Here is a 22,079-nt window from a genome sequence, read left to right as displayed (position 1 = left end):
TCTGCCTCTCCCACGTCCTCGAAAGGATTGCTGAGGGAGTGATTTTCCCTTCTTGTCTGCCAGATTTTCCATGAGGCGGTCTAATTCGGAGCGGAACAACCTGCCAGGCTCATAAGGGAGAGCGCACAGATTAAACTTAGATATATTGTCCGCTACCCAGGGCTTCAGCCATAAAGGCCGTCTGCTGGCAGCAGACAAAGCCATCGATTTAGCAGCTAGCCTTAGTTGCTGCTGAGACGCATCCGCCATAAAATCTATGCCCAATAGTAGAGTCTTAAATTGATCCAGGATGTCATCTCTGGCGACTCCCGAATCTATGTCTGATTGAATCTTGAGTGTGCGGGCGCGAATGAAGTCAGACACTTCGGTACAGGCTATGGCCACAGAGGCAGAGGCGGACGCCGCAGCATAATTACGCCTAAGTGAACATTCTGCGCGTCTGTCCAGGGGATCCTTCAGGTTACACCCGTCATCGGAAGGTACCAAGGTTCTCCTGGAAAGCTTGGCTATAGCCATATCCACTTTAGGTGGTGGGACCCAATCCAGGGAGTCCCCGTCCTGTAGGGGAAACATAAGTTTGAACCTTTTGGTTAAGACCGCGCCTTTCTCTGGATGTTTCCATTCTGTCGCCATTAATTTTTTTAAGCGACTCGTCCACTTTGAAGGCCCATGGCTTCCCCATGCTCAACATCCTGGTCCCTTGACCTGATGGAGCGCAGTATTCTATGGGTTTTTTCGGCAGGAAAATAAAAAAAATGACTCCTCTTCCTCAGAGGAGGAATTCTCGCCAAGCGAGATCACATCTTCGGACATTGGAACAGGCCCAGGAGAGGCCTGCCTAGGTCTCTTGTTGGAGACCGCCCCCTTGAGCTCCGCGATGGAGGTGTCCATGAACTCTTTCATCCACGAGAACATTTCTACGACCGTAGGCTCAGGATTGGCCGGCCTAGGGCGACAGCCTGGACACCGATGGAACTCGTAGGCATCAGGTAACGGGGTGCCACAACCGGAACAAGTCAGGTGTTTTTGCTTGTGAGCAGCTTTTCCTAAGAAAAGAAATAAGCACTATTAAAATAGTTCCAACCCAAAAAGGGGGTCTACACCAGACGTCAATCTTACCGTGAGAAGGGGACGTCATGACCTTAGAATTTGAGCACAACCTTGAGACCCTCTGCTCAGAGTAGAGAAGAAACCGGATCAGCCAACAGTCAAGGTCAGCTGCACACAGAAAACTGAGTGCAACACTGACCCAGCAAGCAGCCTGGCCTTATATAGCAGGAAGGGGAGGGAGGAGGGAGCAAAAGCTCCTCCCCTAACAATCTCCAGGCTCCCCACAGTAGAACCAAATTATGGAATATGGTAAGTTTCCATCTAAGACCTAGGTACTGACCCCCCCCCCCCCCCCGCAAGCATACTACTGATTATCGGGCCGTAACTTGCCGCGGCACAGAATTGAGCTTGCGGACCGGAAGTGCCCAGTGACGCACTTCCGGTTTCACGTCCGACTCACTGGAGCTGACACACGATCTCACAGGTTGGACGGAGCGAAGGTACAGAGGGAGGGGAAGGGGACGGACAGAAGCGGAGACGGACAGGGAGAAGGGAGCTCCGCACGTATCTTGTCACGTGCGCGCGCCTGTCTAAGTTACCGGCTACTACATAGCCAGGATGCTCTCATACTTACGCCCGGCTGACAGGCAGGAGACAGCCGTCCTCTGCCTGGACCTATGAGAGAAGAATTATAGAAATAAGAATTAATGCAGAAGTTAGCAATTTCTCCCCAAACTACAGCGGGAGAGACTCAGGGTAGAGTCATGCCTGTCTGACCAAAGCCACAGGACAGAAAAAAAGCAACTAGCCCTATGGAGGACGGCCTATATAAGGAGGGGGGAATTAATTAACTAATTAATTACTAATGATGCAGAATTTTATTTCAACAAAAATTCCGCCTGTCCTGACCAGCTTCACAGGGGCAAATCCCCCCACTTGTGCTGCTGGTTAGGACGAAAGGGAAGTAGTATATGTCTTTTATACTTTCCTTTTTATGATATACTTCTCATTTTGGTTTCCAAAAGATTATCAAGAACCCAATCGTGTGGCTGTACCCTAAAACATGCTTTAAGCTGATCTTTGGTAACTGTGTTTTTGAAATATCTTCTAAAATTCCTGTTTACTAATAGAAATTTCTGAAAAATTCAAAAATGGTCTTAGAGTTCAGATTTTAGAAACATGCAGTATATGTGAAGTATCAGTAAAAGAATATAGTCATCAATTCCCTATAAAGGTATGACTACATGGTCTGGTTTCCTGATGCAGTTATGGAAGCCAAAGCCAGGAGTGGGTCATAAAAAAGAGAGAAAGTATAAACAACGGATATGACGTTCTGCATGCAGAAACCTGACAGTATGCCATACACTAACCATTTAGTGAGTACCACTATCAGCTAGACTTGCGGATATATTGCAATTGTTCATTGAGAACAACTTCATTGAGAACATGTTCATGAAAAATTCTGAACCTTGAGCTGGAACTCCTTTTGTTCCACGATATTGATAATGTGGGCAACAAGTGATGGCTGTGGTGTGTGTGACTGGAATAGGGCCCAGGAAAATAGTTGGAAACATGGAAACAGCTTGAATCTATTTTTTACCTGATGAAGGGGGCATCATTTCCCGAAACTCGCTGATAATCATCTGCAAAATAAATATTGAAGATTCCTCTGCAATACTGATGGAACTTTTTAGGCTGTCTCCTTGTGCCAAGGGATGTCTTTCCCCTGACGACTATTTGAAAAATAGACATGGAAACTTAAAATTAAATTGGCCTGTGATTAGGGAATGATGATGATGGGGATTTATAAATGTCCATAAAAAGGGAAGAGTTAAATTTGTTTGTTTTTACGCTGCTATAGTCTACGAAATGTCACCTGCACTCCTAGTGTATGAAAGTGCCTTGTAGAGGGCTTGTCCAGCCAAACAGTCTCAGAGGAACGCACCACAGCACACAATTTTGTAGTGAAAAGACTGGACGCTCGCTAGGCCGCTCCATTCTCAGTGCGCCTGCGCCGATGACGTCACATGTACACCCGGCTCAGGCGCACTGAGGATGGAGCGGCCGAGCGAGCGTCCTCCACTGAGTGCGCCTGCGCAACTGAAGACCGGCGCGAGATTTAAAACACAGACAGGGCCAGTCAGAGAACGAGCGCGTCCGCTGGCCCAGTCAATCAACATGAGGAGGGGGCGTCATTATGAATGGAGGATGCGGCTGCTAGCAGCAGGTAGCCACCCTACCTGCTGCTAGAGAGGTAATTTGCATATTATAAAGTCAGTTTTTTATATAACTACTGAACCAAACGGAGTAATAGCCCTATATATTGAGAAATCGCAGCATGAGGATTTTAAGGAGACAAAAAAATAATAATGAGTTTAGTGGAGTGACAGAAGCCCTTAAGTTAAAGATCCAGTAAGGTCCAGAAAAATTAAACCATTTATTATCTGTAGCAACTCATAGAAAACCAGTAACTTACAGCTGATCTTCCTCAGCAGTATGGGTCTGTGGCTCCCATAGCAATAGGTATAGTTTCTGGTATTATGCTGCTGTTAGAAGTCCAGGCAAAAATTTGATTCCACAATGGTTCATCATAAATTGTATATGGAATTATGTTATCCATTCTCTGATTTTAAGGCTATGGTTACATGTGGCATATTTTACTTACCTGCTGAATTCATGCCAAAATCCTTGACAAGTCTGCAGCAGTATCTGCTTGAGTTGCATTCAGATTTGCCTGGGGATGAGCTACAAATTTCACCCTCTCCATTGCAAAGGGTAAATACAAAGTGAAAATCTTCAGCATAGATTGACATGCTACTGAAATAAAATCCACACCATATGTCAGATTATGTGCTTATTCATAGTGGACATTTTTTGCAGTGTGGAAATACTGCAGAATTCCCATATGGAAATTTACATCTATACATTTCTGCTTTGTTCTTTCTTTGTCCATACAGTTAATTACGGGTGTGATGAAGTAAGCAAACACAAAGTTTCATATTCTCAGGGCCCCTGATATCTTCACACACCCACCAGGTTGATACAATGGGGAGAATTTGTGAAAGTTCTACAATAGCTTTTTTGCATGTCTTAAATTTTGTCCCAAGGTCTGTTTTTTCTCTCCCTTTTTTGACACCATCACCACTTTTGTAAAAAGTGGGCAGGGTGTGACTGGAAGTTGGTGGGCAATAGTTAGCACCCACTCAGACTAAAACCTCATTCACACGTCAATGTTTTGGTCGGTGATTTACATCCTTGACTGTAAGCAAAAACCAGGATTGGAGCCTCCACAAACATAAGGTATAAGGCCTCCTGCACATGAACGTGTGCGCCACGTGGCCTTGCTGAGGCCCGCAAATTGAAGGCCACAATGCACGAACATCAACTGTGGGGGCAGCCGCAGCAGATTGCGGACCCATTCACTTTAATGTGTCCGCGGCGCAGATTTATTTTTTTGGTGCATCATCCTCTCTAGAATTATGGCAATCTTAATAAATTCCCCCAAAGCGTGTATTACTAAGTTTCATCATTTCACTTGCTCAGCTAAAATAACTCTATGATTAGATCCCGTTCGACACCTTTAAATATTGTGTTGGATAGTCACAAAAGTTGCTCTATGTAATGCATTTAAATGCAGGTTAAGGCACATTGGTTCAAAATGATCAGTGAATCAGCAAATGTAGCAGAGAGTCATGTGGATTTCATTTCTTTTGTGTAATTCTAAATATAGCTGAACAGCATCTGGTGTCTACGTCATTGCTTATTAACTCAGAACAGATCACAGACCACAGACTATATTTCTACCCTAGTTAACAGCTTGTTATCATTTACAATTTGTTTCCCTTTATTTTTCCAAAATTTCAACATGGTTACCAATTTCATCTTTTATACCTCAAGTAAACTTACATTTACAGGATTAGACTGGTTTTCCTTGGGCCCACCAGAGGAAATTATTTTTGAGGCCAAACCCTCATATCATCAATGAGTTTCAATAGTTTTTGATTTAAAGAAATAGACTCTAGTTACAGGTTATTGGCTCCAAAGTGAGCTCCAAATGAATTTTTCTCCTGGGCCATTGAGGCCCCTTATTGTATCAGACCCCGGGCCCAACAGAGTACCAGAGGAACCAGTCTGATGCTGTGCATTTACATATCCAACTGATCAGGTTTTATCTGGCACCACAAACTTGCAAGTTTGCATTTTGTTATACATTAACCCTTTCATGACCAAGGGTCATTGATGCCCCAATGTCCAGGTCAAAATTTTCAATTCTGACATGCGTCACTTTATGTGGTAATAGCTTTGGAACACTTTTACTTATCCAAGCCATTCTGAGAATGTTTTCTCGTGACACATTGTACTTCATGACAGTAATATATTTGAGTCAATATATTTCACCTTTATTTATGAAAAAATCCCGAATTTACCAAAAATTTGGAAAAATTCACAATTTTCCAAATTTCAATTTCTCTGCTTCTAAAACAGAAAGTCATACCTAATAAAATATTTATTACTTAACATTCCCCATATGTCTACTTTATGTTGGCATCATTTTGGAAATGTCATTTTATTTTTTTTAGGACGTTAGAAGGCTTAGAAGTTTAGAAGCAATTCTTAAAATTTTTAAGAAAATTTCCAAAACCCACTTTTTAAGGACCAGTTCAGGTCTGAAGTCACTTTGTGGGGCTTACATAGTGGAAACCCCCATAAATGACCCCATTGTAGAAACTACACCCCTCAAGTTACTCAAAACTGATTTTAAAAACTTTGTTAACTCTTTAGGCGTTCCACAAGAATTAAAGGAAAATGGAGATGAAATTTAAAAATTTCACATTTTTGGCAGATTTTCCATTTTATAATTTTTTTTTCTTTAACACATTGAGAGCCAAACAAAACTCATAATTTATTACGCTGATTCCGCGGTTTACATAAACACCCCACATGTGGTCGTAAACTGCTGTACGGGCACACGGCAGGGCACAGAAGGAAAGGAATGCCATACGGTTTTTGGAAGGTAAATTGCGCTGGATTGGTTTTCTGAACGCCATATGTTTTTTATTTTTGTGCCGATCGTCTTGTGCAGGGGCTCGTTTTTTGCAGAAAGTGTTGAGGTTTTTATTGGTACCATTTTTGGGTACATAGGATTTTTTGATCATTCATTATTACACTTTATGGGGCAAGGTGACCCAAAAATTGGCTGTTTTGGAACAGTTTTCATTTATTTATTTTTACAGCGTTCATCTGAGGAGTTAGGTCATGTGATAGTTTTATAGAGAAGATCGTTACGGACGTGGCAATACCTAATATGTATACTTTTTCGGGCGATTGTCTTAAATAGGGTATCATTTTTTGCGGGACGAGGTGACGGTTTGATTGGTACTATTTTGGGGGTCATATGCCTTTTTGATCGCTTGCTGTTGCACTTTTTGTGATGTAAGGTGACAAAAATAGCTTTTTTGGCACTGTTTTTTTAATTTTATTTTTATGGTGTTTATCGGACGGGGTCTATCATGTGTATATTTGTAGAGATGGTCGTTACAGACGCGGCGACACCTAATATGTGTATTTTATTTTATTTTTTCATTTTTTTATAGGAAAAGGCAATTTCTTTTTTCTAATTTACATATTTATTTATTTATTTTTAACTTTTATTATTTTCACTTTTTTTATCAGTTCCCTCTTGGATCTTGAAGATCCAGTGGGGCTGATAGTTGTACTATACTTTGCAATGCTCTTGCATTCCAAAGTATAGTACTTCCAGATTGCCTGTAGGTGGCAGCACTGGACGCCTTTGCCATGGCAACCATCGGGTGCTGCAATCACAGCGCTGCAGCCCCGATGGTGGAGAGAGGGAGCTCCCTCCCTCTGTTAACCCCATGGATGCGGCATCTATAGGGGTTATAGGAGAGTGTCAGCATAGAGCTGACACTCTCTGCTGATGGCGCCGCCATCGCACACAGCAGGGGGATCGGGGGGGGCCGCGCTGGAAAGGGGGGGGGGGTAGGGAGGCTGCCCACAATATCGAGGGAGGCTGGGGCAGAAGGGGCGGCTTGAAAATTTATGCAGGGGGCGGGGAGGGGGCGGACCGCATGCCATCAGCGCAGGCGAGGGGCACAGATCAGCAGAGCACAGATGGGGGGCACAGATCGGCACTAAGGGCTTGGAGGGGCACAGATCGGGGGGCATGAGTTACACTATCTGCTTTCAGGCTCTGATCTGCAGAGCGCAGATCAGAGCCTGAAACCGGCATTTTAACACTGCCGCAATCCGATTGGTTAGTCTGCACAGACTAACCAATCGGATCGATTGCCGGTAAGGGGCCACTCTGATTGGTCCCTTGCCGGCATTACTGCACTGTATGCTGTCCGTGACAGCATACAGGGCAGGGGCAGAAGCTTTAATCCAAGCGCTTTGCAGCGCTTGAATTAAAGAGCTGCCAGAACGTTTATATACGTGGTAGCTGCACGGGGTATGTGCAGCTATCACGTATATATACAGATTGCAGACGTGAAGGGGTTAACATATATACAGTTGAAACCAGAAGTTTACATACACTATTTAAAAAAGCACATATGCATGTTTTTCTCAATATTTGAAATTAAATAATTATTATTATTTGCCAGACGCCAGAATAATGAGAGAGCCAGATGCCAGAATAATGAGAGAGAGAGAATGTTTTAAGGCATTTTTTATTACTTCCTGCAATGTCAAAAGTTTACATACACTAAGATTACTATGCCGTTAGACAATTCTAGACTGCCCATATGATGATGTCATGTGTTTGGGAGCTTCTGTTAGGTTTGCTGGTTAATTAGAGACACACCTGTGGATGCACACCTGAAAGCCTGTGGATGCACACCTCAAACACACAGCTTTTTTGTGTAGCATCATGGGAAAGTCTAAAGAAATTAGCCAAGATATCAGGAAGAGAATTGCACAAGTCTGGCTCAAACTTGGGTGCTATTTCAAGATACCTAAAGGTGCCTCGTTCATCTGTACAAACAATTATACACAAGTACAAACAAGATAGGAATGTCCAGCCATCATTGTAGCTGGCCAGCTAAGACCTATCCTAAGTTGCTAGTATAGCTTATATGTGTATACAGCTAGGCCTGCCAATAGCCTTAATACAGTTTCTATGTTTATGTGTTAAAGACAAAAGCAGAGTTATTTACTGTGACATCATGTTTTGGATGTCATATAACTGTTATATTTTGTGTTCACTGAAGCAGAAAAAGATAATATAATAGAATTAATTTTGTAATATAAGGTAAGCTCAGTGACATCAGTGACACAGCAGAAACAACAGAAAGCATAGTGTTAATCTGTTGTTGCTGGGCAGAAGTCTAGACTAATCACAGCCAGCCTCATACACAGCCTGTCTGGGAATTCCCCCAGCTCCTGCTGCTAGAATCATTATTCACCAGAGACAGGAAGCGGAGACATTCACTCCACTAAGAGCGGAGTTTTATGGGAATACAAGGCCAATATAGGTATTTAAAACAGTTAAATAATGTTCATATTTTTAGTATTGTGTTTAGATCTGTATACTGAACTAGATATACTGAACTAGATATATATGTGTTTACTTACAGTTCCACCAATTGCAACCATATAATTGCAAACTACAAATACCGTACAAACAAATTGCAATCCAAATTGCACACAACCGTACCAGATCATACTCGACCAATCTGCAAATAATCACTGCTAAGTGCATACTGCAAATGAACTATTAGTTAGACCTCAGATATACCTCTCAGGGAGATCATAAAGTGCTTAAATAACTTAAAGTGAGAGTACAGATACTCAAGAGAGAAATATATCCACTATTTTATGTTGAATGACAAGATTGAACAGTTGAACCACCATATTATGCATACCGCCATTTTGTGATATCTTTTCAACACGTGTTTTGTACATAGACTATCTGCTGCAGAAACAGCAGTGTTATATATGAAAGAAAGTATAGAAAGAAGTTATTTGAAGCATTTGGTGTGCTCTTTAAACCTACTGTTTCCATATAACAGCGCTATTATAGAGTAATAGACAGTCTGGTAAGACTAAAAGTCAGAGATATCAAAATCCTTCTAATGCCACAGTGCAAAAGGTACTTCATACTGCTGTGCCTGCCACAATCATACCACTCAGGAAGTAGATGGGTTCTGTGTCCCAGAGATGAACGTACTTTGGTCCGACATGTGCATCAACCCAAGAATAAAAGCAAAAGACCTTGTGAAGATGATGGCGGAAGCTGGTAAGATTGTGTCAATATCTACAGTGAAACAAGTACTGTATCAACATCGGCAGAAAGGCCACTCTGCCAGGAAGAAGCCATTACTCCAAAAGAAACATAAAAAAGCCAGATTAATGTTTGCAAATGTACACAGGAACAAAGACTTACATTTTTGGAGGCATGTTCTGTGGTCTGACGAAACTAAAATTTAACTTTTTGGCCACACTGACCATTGCTACGTTTGGAGGAAAAGGGAAAATCTTGGAAGCCTAAGAACACCATCCCAACTCTTAAACATGGAGGTGGCAGCATCATGTTGTGGGGTTGTTTTGCTGCATGAGGGACTGGTGCACTTCACAAAATAGATGACATCATGAGAAAAGAAGATTATGTGGAAATACTGAAGCAACCTCTCAAGACATCAGACGTAGTTAAATCTTTGACGGAAATGGACATTGACTTGAAGCATACTGCAAACTGGTTACAAAGTGGCTTAAGGATAACAAAGTCAATGTTTTGGAGTGGCCATCACAAAGCCCTGATCTCAATCCTTTTGAAAATATATGCGCAAAGCTGAAAAGGCAGGTGCAGGCAAGGCGACCAGCAAACATCACTCAGTTACACCAATTTTGTCAGGAGGAATGGACCCAAATTCCGACCAACTATTGTGAGAAGCTTGTGGAAGCATATCCAAAACGATACTAATTATAGTAATTCTAATTGACCAAAAACAGGAATGGTTTATTCTGATTTCATGTCAGATATTGAGAAAAACATGCATATGTGTCTTTTTATATAGTGTATGTAAACTTCTGGTTTCAACTGTAAATACTTTTACTAAGCATTCTGTATTAAGAATACTATTATTTTCCCTTATAACCATGTTATAGTGCTGCCCATAATTATTCATACCCCTGGCAAATTTTGACTTAAAGTTACTTTTATTCAACCAGCAAATAATTTTTTGACGGGAAATGACATAGGTGTCTCCCAAAAGATAATAAGACGATGTACAAGAGGCATTATTGTGGAAAAAAAAAAATTCTCAGCTTTTATTTACATTTGAGCAAAAAATACTGCAGAAAATCTCAGAGTACGTGGTCGGAAGCCAAAAGTGACACCTGTGCTGGCCAGGAGGATAGTTAGAAGGTGAAAAAGAATCCAAGGATCACTACCAAGGCCATCCTGGTGAATCTGGGCTCTGTTGGTGGCAATGTCTCAAGGCAGACAATCTAACGGACACTGCACACTGCTGGATTCCACTTCTCCAGATAAGGCACACAAAAGCTCGCTTGGCCTTCGCAAAAGCTCATCTGGACAAACAAGAAGACTTCTTGTCTTTTGTGTCATGGTCAGATGAAACAAAAATTTTATTGTTTGGTCACAATGATGTTTCCTTCATTTGGCGTAAAAAAGGAGAAGCCTTCAACCCAAAGAACACCATCCCCACTGTCAAACATGGTGGTGGGAACCTAATGCTTTGGGGGTGTTTTTCAGCGAATGGACCAGAGAACCTAATCACACTAAATGGCAACATGAAAAAAGAGTAATACATGAGGATTCTCAACGACAACATCAGGCAGTCTGCAAAGAAATTTTGCCTTGGGCACCAGTGGACATTTTTCAGCATGACAATGACCCAAAACACACAGCAAAAGTGGTGAAGAAATGGTTAGCAGACAACAACATTAACATTTTGGAGTGCCCCAGCCAGAGCCCAGACTTGAATCCAATTGAGAATCTGTGGAGGGAGCTAAAGATCAGAATGATGGCAAGAAGACCCTCCAACCTGAAAGATTTGGAGCTCATTGCTAAAGATGAATGGGCAAAAATACCTGTGGAGACATGCAAAAAGCTGGACATGCAAAGGAAGCGTTTGATTGCTGTATTAGCCAATAAAGGCTTTTCTATTGATTATTGAGGAGGGTATGAATAATTTTGGACTGGACACTTTTTGCTCAAATGTAAATAAAAGCTCAGAAATGTTGTTTTTTTTCCACAATAATGCCTCTTGTACATCGTCTTATTATCTTTTGGCAGACACCTATGTCATTTCCCGTCAAATAATTACTTGCTGGTTGAATAAAAGTAACTTTAGGTCAAAATTTGCCAGGGGTATGAATAATTATGGGCAGCACTGTATAAGGGAAAATACTAAAATATACATAACACTTAACCCAAACCCGAACTTCTGTGAAGAAGTCCGGGTTCGGGTCTGGATACCAAACATGCCGATTTTTCTCACGTGCGTGCAAAACGCATTAAAACGCTTTGCACTTGCACTGAAAAATCGTGCATTTTCCCGCGATGTACCCGCATCCTATCCGGCCCTCAAACCCGATGCCTGTGTGAAAGAGGCCTTAAGGTTCTTTTAGACATTCCAATGCAGGCCTGTATCTAGCACTGATTGACAATAAAACCAGTTGATCAACAGTTGTTCAAGAAGCTTTCACACTGGATGATGGAAACTCCTATGAGCATTCATTCCTGATCACCAGCCTGTGTAAAGGGTCCTTTACATGGATAAGTCTCACAGTGCTCCACCACCAGATTCTGATGACAACATTTTGTCTATTGATTTCAGTTAGGTACCATGGTATCATGATGACCTTATACATTGAAATAGCAACATATACACTCACATTCAGGAGTCACATTTAAGAAATGAATTCTCTATGACAAGTCTTGAAAAATAAGACGTGTTGCCATCAGAATCTTTTAACCCCTTAGTGACCACCAATATGCCTTTTTACTGATGTAAACAAAGGGGGTTTAACTAGTTAGTCGGTGTTAATCAATGATTTTATGTACCTAAAATGGTGCATTAAAAACTATAACTTGTCCTACAAAAAATAAGCCCTCATACAGATACATTGATGAAAAAACAAAAAAGTTATAGCTTTTGGAATGTGAAAAAATGTGCGTGGCCGATAAGGATGCAACATCAGTCTTTGAGCCTGTAACTTTAAATGATCGTAGTTTAGTACAGAAATAAGAAATTTAAAATGTTTTTTATATTGCTACTAGGGTATGTACCTGGCGTTGCCCAGGCTTTTATATCCATCTATATAAATATTTTCTAATCCTTTTTCTTACCTATAAATACTCATTGTTGCCTTTGGTCCAATTAGAGAGGAAAAGAAAACATCCTCTATCTTTTAAATATTTTTTTTAATTTTTTTTATTGAAAGGCCCCTATGCACATTAGTATATTGTTAGCTGACCCCAGCGGGGACGGCGAGTTTGGCTGCCCATTTAATGTGTATGGGGAGCTTCAAACTCTACCCTGAAAGATGATGTCAGGAGGGAGATGAATTGGATGAAAATGATATTTTCGTCTGAATCTTATGTTTTCGTTGGAGATAAGCCATTGCCAGAATATTTGGAAGCAGCATTCACCTCTACATCCATTAAATACACACATGTTTGGCCTTGCCCACTGTTTATGTGTATTGGGGATCCGGGAGGGAGTCGGGAGAGATAGCTGATGGTTTGGCCAACAGCTATTGAATGCGTATTGCCATCATAAATCCCGCTACTGCCCTAGGTGTCCATTCATGGAAGAAACATTTTTGCACCTGTTTCAGGATCGAGCCTGTTACATCTTACATTGCCTGCATTTCAGTCTGTCTCATCTCCCTGCATGTGCTGGGTAAAAGACAAACTATTTGTTGCCCATGGCAACAAATGACAGCACAGCTTTAATTTTAGTCCATTGCAACCAATCACAACACAGCTTTAATTTGACTACAGCATTTCTTACAGGCCTATGTTTACCAGCTTGTGGCTCTCTAGTTGTTGCCAAACTACAACTCCCATGATGCCCCCGCAGTCATCAGGGCATGAAGAGAGTTGTAGTTTTGCAACAGTTGGAGAGCCACAGGTTGGGGAACATAGGTCTAACTGTAATAAGCTCTGTCGTAAAATTAAAGCTGTGCTGTCATTGCTTGCTATGGGCAAAAAACTTTGTCTTTTAGAGGCAGACTCTGCAGGGGAGATGAGAGGGGAGATGCCTCGACTATAACAGTTACATAATGCAGGCTGCATCAAAAACACATCAACACATCACTTTACTAGTACCTTCCAGACAACACCACACTATCATGAAGGATATATGTACTAACATACAAACACACATATATATATATATATATATATATATATATATATATATATATACAGACGTGGACAAAATTGTTGGTACCCTTTGGTCAATGAAAGAAAAAGTCACAATGGTCACAGAAATAACTTTAATCTGACAAAAGTAATAATAAATTAAAATTCTATAAATGTTAACCAATGAAAGTCAGACATTGTTTTTCAACCATGCTTCAACAGAATTATGTAAAAAAATAAACTCATGAAACAGGCATGGACAAAAATGATGGTACCCCTAGAAAACACAGAACATAATGTGACCAAAGGGACATGTTAATTCAAGGTGTGTCCACTAATTAGCATCACAGGTGTCTACAACCTTGTAATCAGCCATTGGGCCTATATATATGGCTCCAGGTAATCACTGTGTTGTTTGGTGATATGGTGTGTACCACACTCGACATGGACCAGAGGAAGCAAAGGAAAGAGCTGTCTCAAGAGATCAGAAAGAAAATTATAGACAAGCATGTTAAAGGTAAAGGCTATAAGACCATCTCCAAGCAACTAGATGTTCCTGTGAGTACAGTTGCACATATTATTCATAAGTTTAAGATCCATGGGACTGTAGCCAACCTCCCTGGACGTGGCCGCAGGAGGAAAATTGATGACAAATCTAAGAGACGGATAATCCGAATGGTAACAAAAGAGCCTAGAAAGACTTCTAAAGAGATTCAAGGTGAACTTCATGCTCAAGGAACATCAGTGTCAGATCGCACCATCCGTCGTTGTTTGAGCCAAAGTGGACTACATGGGAGACGACCAAGGAGGACACCATTGTTGAAAACGAATCATAAAAAAGCAAGACTGGAATATGCCAAACTACATGTTGACAAGCCACAAAGCTTCTGGGAGAATGTCCTGTGGACAGATGAGACAAAAATCGAAGTTTTTGCCAAGGCACATCAGCTGTATGTTCACAGACGAAAAAATGAAGCATATCAAGAAAAGAACACTGTCCCTACTGTGAAACATGGAGGAGGCTCTGTTATGTTCTGGGGCTGCTTTGCTGCGTCTGGCACAGGGTGTCTTGAATCTGTGCAGGGTACAATGAAATCTCAAGACTATCAAGGAATTCTAGAGAGAAATGTACTAGCCAGTGTCAGAAAGCTTGGTCTCAGTCGCAGGTCATGGGTCTTGCAACAGGACAATGACCCAAAACACACCGCTAAAAACACCCAAGAATGGCTAAGAGGAAAAAATTGGACTATTCTAAAGTGGCCTTCTATGAGCCCTGACCTCAATCCTATTGAGCATCTTTGGAAGGAGCTGAAACATGCAGTCTGGAAAAGGCACCCTTCAAACCGGACACAACTGGAGCAGTTTGCTCATGAGGAGTGGGCCAAAATACCTGCTGAGAGGTGCAGATGTCTCATTGACAGTTACAGGAAGCGTTTGATTGCAGTGATTGCCTCAAAAGGTTGCGCAACAAAATATTAAGTTAGGGGTACCATCATTTTTGTCCATGCCTGTTTCATGAGTTTATTTTTTTACATAATTCTGTTGAAGCATGGTTGAAAAACAATGTCTGACTTTCATTGGTTAACATTTATAGAATTTTAATTTATTATTACTTTTGTCAGATTAAAGTTATTTCTGTGACCATTGTGACTTTTTCTTTCATTGACCAAAGGGTACCAACAATTTTGTCCACGTCTGTATATATATATATATATATATATATACAGGTCCTTCTAAAAAAATTAGCATATTGTGATCAAGTTCATTATTTTCTGTAATGTACTGATAAACATTAGACTTTCATATATTTTAGATTCATTGCACACAACTGAAGTAGTTCAAGCCTTTTATTGTTTTAATATTGATGATTTTGGCATACAGCTCACGAAAACCCAAAATTCCTATCTAAAAAAATTAGCATATCATGAAAAGGTTCTCTAAACGAGCTATTAACCTAATCATCTGAATCAACTAATTAACTCTAAACACCTGCAAAAGATTCCTGAGGCTTTTAAAAACTCCCAGCCTGGTTCATTACTCAAAACCGCAATCATGGGTAAGACTGCCGACCTGACTGCTGTTCAGAAGGCCATCATTGACACCCTCAAGCAAGAGGGTAAGACACAGAAAGAAATTTCTGAACGAATAGGCTGTTCCCAGAGTGCTGTATCAAGGCACCTCAGTGGGAAGTCTGTGGGAAGGAAAAAGTGTGGCAGAAAACGCTGCACAACGAGAAGAGGTGACCGGACCCTGAGGAAGATTGTGGTGAAGGACCGATTCCAGACCTTGGGGGACCTGCGGAAGCAGTGGACTGAGTCTGGAGTAGAAACATCCAGAGCCACCATGTACAGGCGTGTGCAGGAAATGGGCTACAGGTGCTGCACTCCCCAGGTCAAGCCACTTTTGACCTGGGCTACAGAGAAGCAGCACTGGACTGTTGCTCAGTGGTCCAAAGTACTTTTTTCGGATGAAAGCAAATTTTGCATGTCATTCGGAAATCAAGGTGCCAGAGTCTGGAGGAAGACTGGGGAGAGGGAAAGGCCAAAATGCCTGAAGTCCAGTGTCAAGTACCCACAGTCAGTGATGGTCCACTGTGTTTTATCAAGGGCAGGGTCAATGCAGCTAGCTATCAGGAGATTTTGGAGCACTTCATGCTTCCATCTGCTGAAAAGCTTTATGGAGATGAAGATTTCATTTTTCAGCACGACCTGGCACCTGCTCACAGTGCCAAAACCACTGGTAAATGGTTTACTGACCATGGTATTACTGTGCTCAATTGGCCTGCCAACTCTCCTGACCTGAACCCCATAGAGAATCTGTGGGATATTGGGAAGAGAAAGTTGAGAGAGGCAAGACCCAACACTCTGGATGAGCTTAAGGCCGCTATTGAAGCATCCTGGGCCTCCATAACACCTCAGCAGTGCCACAGGCTGATTCCCTCCATGCCACGCAGCATTGAAGCAGTCATTTCTGCAAAAGGATTCCCGACCAAGTATTGAGTGCATAACTGAACATAATTATTTGAAGGTTGACTTTTTTTGTATTAAAAACACTTTTCTTTTATTGGTCGGATGAAATATGCTAATTTTTTTAGATAGAAATTTGGGGTTTTCATGAGCTGTATGCCAAAATCATCAATATTAAAACAATAAAAGTCTTGAACTACTTCAGTTGTGTGTAATGAATCTAAAATATATGAAAGTCTAATGTTTATCAGTACATTACAGAAAATAATGAACTTTATCACAATATGCTAATTTTTTTAGAAGGCCTGGTAGGTGGGCCCGACATATTTTTGATCAATAATATGCGCTAATAGCTTCTTTACTGCATTTGCAGTAAATAATAATAATAATAATAATAATATTGGCGTCATGTATTTGACCCTGTTCACATATTCACCTGTATACTCAGTCTTAGTGCATTTAGTGGTGTGCTGCTACTTTATTTGTTTGCTGTATTATTGCCGGGTAGCTTGCACCTGCGATTAGTCTCAGGAGGTGCTGTTCCGTTTTTTGCTTATATGTATATTATAGAGGACTAGGCATCCTCTTTGGAACTTAGCACTCCTCGCCCATCCCCCAGCCCTTTGGTGTTTTTAAATCAGAGTGAAAATGGAGCTGGACCCTCCATGTTAGAGTAGGTCCCACCTGATAAGAAGCAACCTTGTCGCCTGGTAGGTGGGCCCAACATATTTTTGATCAATAATATGCGCTAATAGCTTCTTTACTGCATTTGCAGTAAATAATAATAATAATAATAATATTGGCGTCATGTATTTGACCCTGTTCACATATTCACCTGTATACTCAGTCTTAGTGCATTTAGTGGTGTGCTGCTACTTTATTTGTTTGCTATATATATATATATATATATATATATATATATATATATTTATTCATACACACATACACACATACACACACACACACATTGGGAAGATTCACTAACAGGTTTTTTGTAAATCCCATGTATTTCAATTTAGATGGATCATGTATGGTTACTCATAGTAACATAGTACATAAGGCCGAAAAAAGACATTTGTCCATCCATTTCGGCCTGTCATCCTGCAAGTTTATCCAGAGGAAGGCAAAAAAAACCTGTGAGGTAGAAGCCAATTTTCCCCACTTTAGGGGAATAAAAAAATTCCTTCCCGACTCGAATCAGGCAATCAGAATAACTCCCTGGATCAATGACCCCTCTCTAGTAGCTATAGCCTGTAATATTATTACGCTCCAGAAATACATCCAGGCCCCTCTTGAATTCCTTTATTGTACTCACCATCACCAACTTGCATGTCTTTTGAATCTGGAGACTAGGTGATAGATTGTGAATATTTTTTTATGATGTATTTGATGTCATCAAAGCTAGTCCTGTGGGGACCCTTGCTGAGTTGACTGCAAGAAACACTAAGTCCCCTTGCAGACGAGCGTTCATTCCCCAGCGAGTCTGCAACACAGCTCCTGGCCTGACCTCCCAGTGCTGCCGGGGGTCATATAGCATTATATTGATTTATGATGCTATGTAACCCTTATAGTTCTGGAATGTATTGGATAACATTGGCATAATGCTGCCAGTGTTATCCAATACATTCCAGAACTGTAAGGGTTACATAGCATCATAAATCAATATAATGCTATGTGAATCCCATCAGTGCTGGGAGGTCAGGCTGGGTGTTGCGATGTGGACTCGCTGCGGGAGGAACGCTCGTCTGCAAGGGGCCTAACAGTTGGTGATGGTTCATGAGTAGTTGTCTTCCAGGATGAATGCTATAAAAAAATGTATAATTCCATATGTAAACATTAACTTTTTTTTGTAGGCAAATCAGCAGATTGAGAAGGCAGGAGGAAGAAGTACTGCTACGATAATTATTGCTCTGACAGATGGAAAGCTGGCTGACCAGATTCCTGTGTTGACAGTAAAAGAGGTGGGTGCCATCCTTTATTTTTGATCGGTCTTTGGATTTCTTATATTAATAATTGTGCCTTACATGGTACTGTACTGTACATTTTCCTTATGTTTTTTTTTTTTTTTACAGGCTGATAAAGCACGAGGTAAGGGAGCCAGGGTCTACTGTGTTGGAGTTCTGGATTTCAAATACGATCAGGTGAATATAAAATAAACATGCAAGTTCAATTTAGTTTTGTTAGGGTAAGGACCGAATTCATAGAACCTCTGTAGTAGCGCATGAAGACTGTATGGCACCCTACTATGGAGCCATACAGCCTCCATGTGATTGTGCGTGTTCTTCAAGGAATTTTGATGCATTGTCTGCAGCATTTAACATCATTTTTAAAATTAGTTAAGAAAACCACTGTAACGGACCGTTTCAGCAGACAAGGGGTTAAGATCCGTTTAGGCGATATGCCCCTTTCCGAGAGATAGGCACAGCTACTGCAGAACACCAACCTCCCGAACTGGATACAAAATAGCACTCCAAACTGGAACCTCGCAAATAGCTGTCAGCAGACGAACAGGAAAAGCGTCCAATCAGCTTACACTCCTGGCAATCAGTCTCCAACAGCATACAGGGATTCCCCCCAATAACGAGACAAGGCTCCGTCTTGAGGGTCAGCAGTGGTCTGACTGTACTTCAGATACAGACTCTTTTATTCATAAAAAACAAACATAGTACTGCCCACAGGGTTTTGAAATCCAACCAATCAGTAATTCACAACACACACAATGTAAATACAGCAACCAATCATTCCCGCCCCCTAGAGGACCAGAAGGGAGACTGCGACACAGAACAGATACAACATATCCCCACAATGCATCATGGTTTCCTCCTATCTGCCTGGGAGACAACCAAGGGCAATCCAATTATCTCTCAGGACAAAGGGAGGTCACCAATACACATGTGGAGACAACAGGACAGACATCACCATTTAAACACACAATGGCACACCCCCACAGCAAACACAGACATTTAACATATCCCCAGATAGCTCAAGTCTGAGTGCATATCATTAGGTGAATGGCACTCAGAATACACAAATACAATAATATTAGCTATCTGGGTGCCCTCACATAACATACAATTTAACCGAATGCATAATAACATAAAATACAATTCTACAGACAGATTTAAGCTGTGCGGCCGGTCTGTCTTCTCCTTTAAAGTTACTATGGGCCATAATCTTGAGGCAAGAGGCCTTCAAACAGCCCCCTCCAAAACACTGTGGCGAGGTTGGTTTCGCCACACATCTCCCTCCCCAGGGAAGGCTAACCAGATACCTGACCTCACGCCGGTCGGTACCTGAGTTAGTCTGGCAGCCCACCCACAACCCAATACTGGACCTGTTGAATTTAGTAGGCTGTCTCTGTCCAGTGAATCCACCAAGGTTATATTGGTAGCTGGTACTCCCGGTCTCTGAGTTGCTCCCTGGCTTGGAGTGGAGGTTGCTTTGTGGGCAGGGATCAGCGGGACTCTGCCCTGGTACCAGCGCTACCATGGAAGAAGAAGCCTGGTTGGAGTCTGGTTGTTGGAGGGGGAAACCGACTGTCTCCCCTTTGGCTAAACAGCCCGGTTGCTGGGGGGCAGGAACAACTGTCCCTACCCCCTGTGCTGTAAGTGCAGAGACCACGGTCCCATCTGCACTGTTGTGGGGCTTACTGTCTCCCCCTGGTGCGTTAAGCTGCCGCTGGGGAGAGGGGGTAACGAGCTCCTCTCCCATACATACTTCCAGCCGCTGGGGAGGGCGACCGCCCGCCTCCGCTCCCAATACAGTGTCCTGCTGCTGGGGAAAGGAGACTGGGCTCTCTATTCCCTGTAGGACACTCTGCCGCTGGTGGACAGGACCGACTGTCTCTGCCCCCTGTAACTCCGCCTGCCGCTGGGGAATGGAGACTAGGCTCCCAATTCCCAAAAAATTATGCTGCTGCTGGGGGGCAGGAACGACTACCTCTGCCCCCTGTAACTCAGCCTGCCGCTGGGGAATGGAGACTAGGCTCCCAATTCCCTGCAGGACCGGTGGAGAGACCTCGGTCCCATCTCCACCAGCAGTGTTTCCTCCTCTCTGCCTGGGAGACAACCAAGGGCAATCCAATTATCTCTCAGGACAAAGGGAGGTCACCAATACACATGTGGAGACAACAGGACAGACATCACCATTTAAACACACAATGGCACACCCCCACAGCAAACACAGACATTTAACATATCCCCAGATAGCTCAAGTCTGAGTGCATATCATTAGGTGAATGGCACTCAGAATACACGAATACAATAATATTAGCTATCTGGGTGCCCTCACATAACATACAATTTAACCGAATGCATAATAACATAAAATACAATTCTACAGACAGATTTAAGCTGTGCGGCCGGTCTGTCTTCTCCTTTAAAGTTACTATGGGCCATAATCCTGAGGCAAGAGGCCTTCAAACAGCCCCCTCCAAAACACCGTGGCGAGGTTGGTTTCGCCACAACCACCTACATGGATCCATTTTTGGAAATTGAATACGATTTGGTATTTCACAAGCACACACTTATCAATAAATTTAATGTGTGTTATAATGGTCTGTGCACCAGAAAAACAAATCTAAAGCAGCTATAAGTAAACATGCATGGCCACAGAGGCTCAGTCACCTCCTACTAAACAGCACGCACCTTTTTGAAAACAGGTGAGAGTGACACAAATTGTAGCTTGTCCAAAATGTATGACTTTTGTATCTACAGATATAAGTAGGTTAATAACTTCCCTGTGATGTGCTTTTAGGAAAAATGCCACTTTTTGTGGTAATTTTTCCTGGCTTTCTTTCAAGAGTTACAGATGTTAACTGGTAGGCAAATGGAAATTTTAAATTCACTACAAACAACACATTTTTGGTGGCATTTTTCTTTACTTTCAGTTTTTCAAAATGCAGCATGCTCTAGGTAAGATTTTTTTCCACACGTTTTTTCAAAGACTTTTCTATAAGAAACAAAGTGGATGTAACAAACGATTGTCAAAAATGTGTGACCAAAAAACGCCATCTAAAAACTTCTTGTTAAATATATAAAAAAATCATAAAGCTTTTTAAAAATCCTGTAAAAAGCGACAAAATAGTTTGTGTGAAGGAAGTTTAACTACTTTTAAAACATTTTGATTCCAGGTACTGTCATTAGTGTATAGAGACTTATTTAAAATAAAAATAAAAAATAGAATTTCGTTGTCGCTTTAAATTTCATTTTTCTATTTAATTTATTTAAAAAAAACTAACCATAATATTTCCATACAAATTCAGGCATAAAAAAATTATTATTTCTACTTTTTAACCCTTACCTACCCCCAATTTCCTTCCAGTCCCCCCATACAATAAAAAAAAGACATATGTGGGGGAAAAAGAAATAGATGAGCAAATTCTATAGAATCTAAATTTGACCCAGTTTTTTTTTTCAGAGAGATTGAAGCACTTTTGATTTGGGTAGAATCAGTTCAGGTCCAAAGTGAATCAGGTGCCCAATTTGGACAAATCAGACCTAAATTGCATTGCTAGAAATACACTCCTCAACGAATATAAACATATTTATTCATTAAATAATTATTTATTATGCCTTTTATTTTATGGAGATATGGTGAAATTGGGTTTTTGGGAAAGTCATACAGGCATAGCTGCATTCTATAAGCTAACTGTGCATGATCTATATACAAAATAATACCTTATCCCATATATAGAGGTTCTTAGCAGATAT

The 22,079-nt window shown here is 41.4% G+C and overlaps 1 protein-coding gene across 1 annotated transcript in view; it reads left to right on the top strand.

Moving 5' to 3' along the window:
- ANTXR2 (ANTXR cell adhesion molecule 2) overlaps window positions 1-22,079 on the top strand; it is a 269,460-nt gene that overhangs the window by 84,648 nt on the left and 162,733 nt on the right. The window contains exons 6-7 of the mRNA XM_044304994.1: window positions 18,222-18,329; window positions 18,441-18,509. Coding sequence (XP_044160929.1) covers window positions 18,222-18,329; window positions 18,441-18,509 — 177 coding nt within the window. The remainder of the gene's footprint in view (window positions 1-18,221; window positions 18,330-18,440; window positions 18,510-22,079) is intronic.

Source organism: Bufo gargarizans, chromosome 1, assembly GCF_014858855.1.
Source record: "Bufo gargarizans isolate SCDJY-AF-19 chromosome 1, ASM1485885v1, whole genome shotgun sequence".
Taxonomy (NCBI): domain Eukaryota; kingdom Metazoa; phylum Chordata; class Amphibia; order Anura; family Bufonidae; genus Bufo; species Bufo gargarizans.
This window is presented reverse-complemented; position numbering and strand designations above follow the sequence as displayed.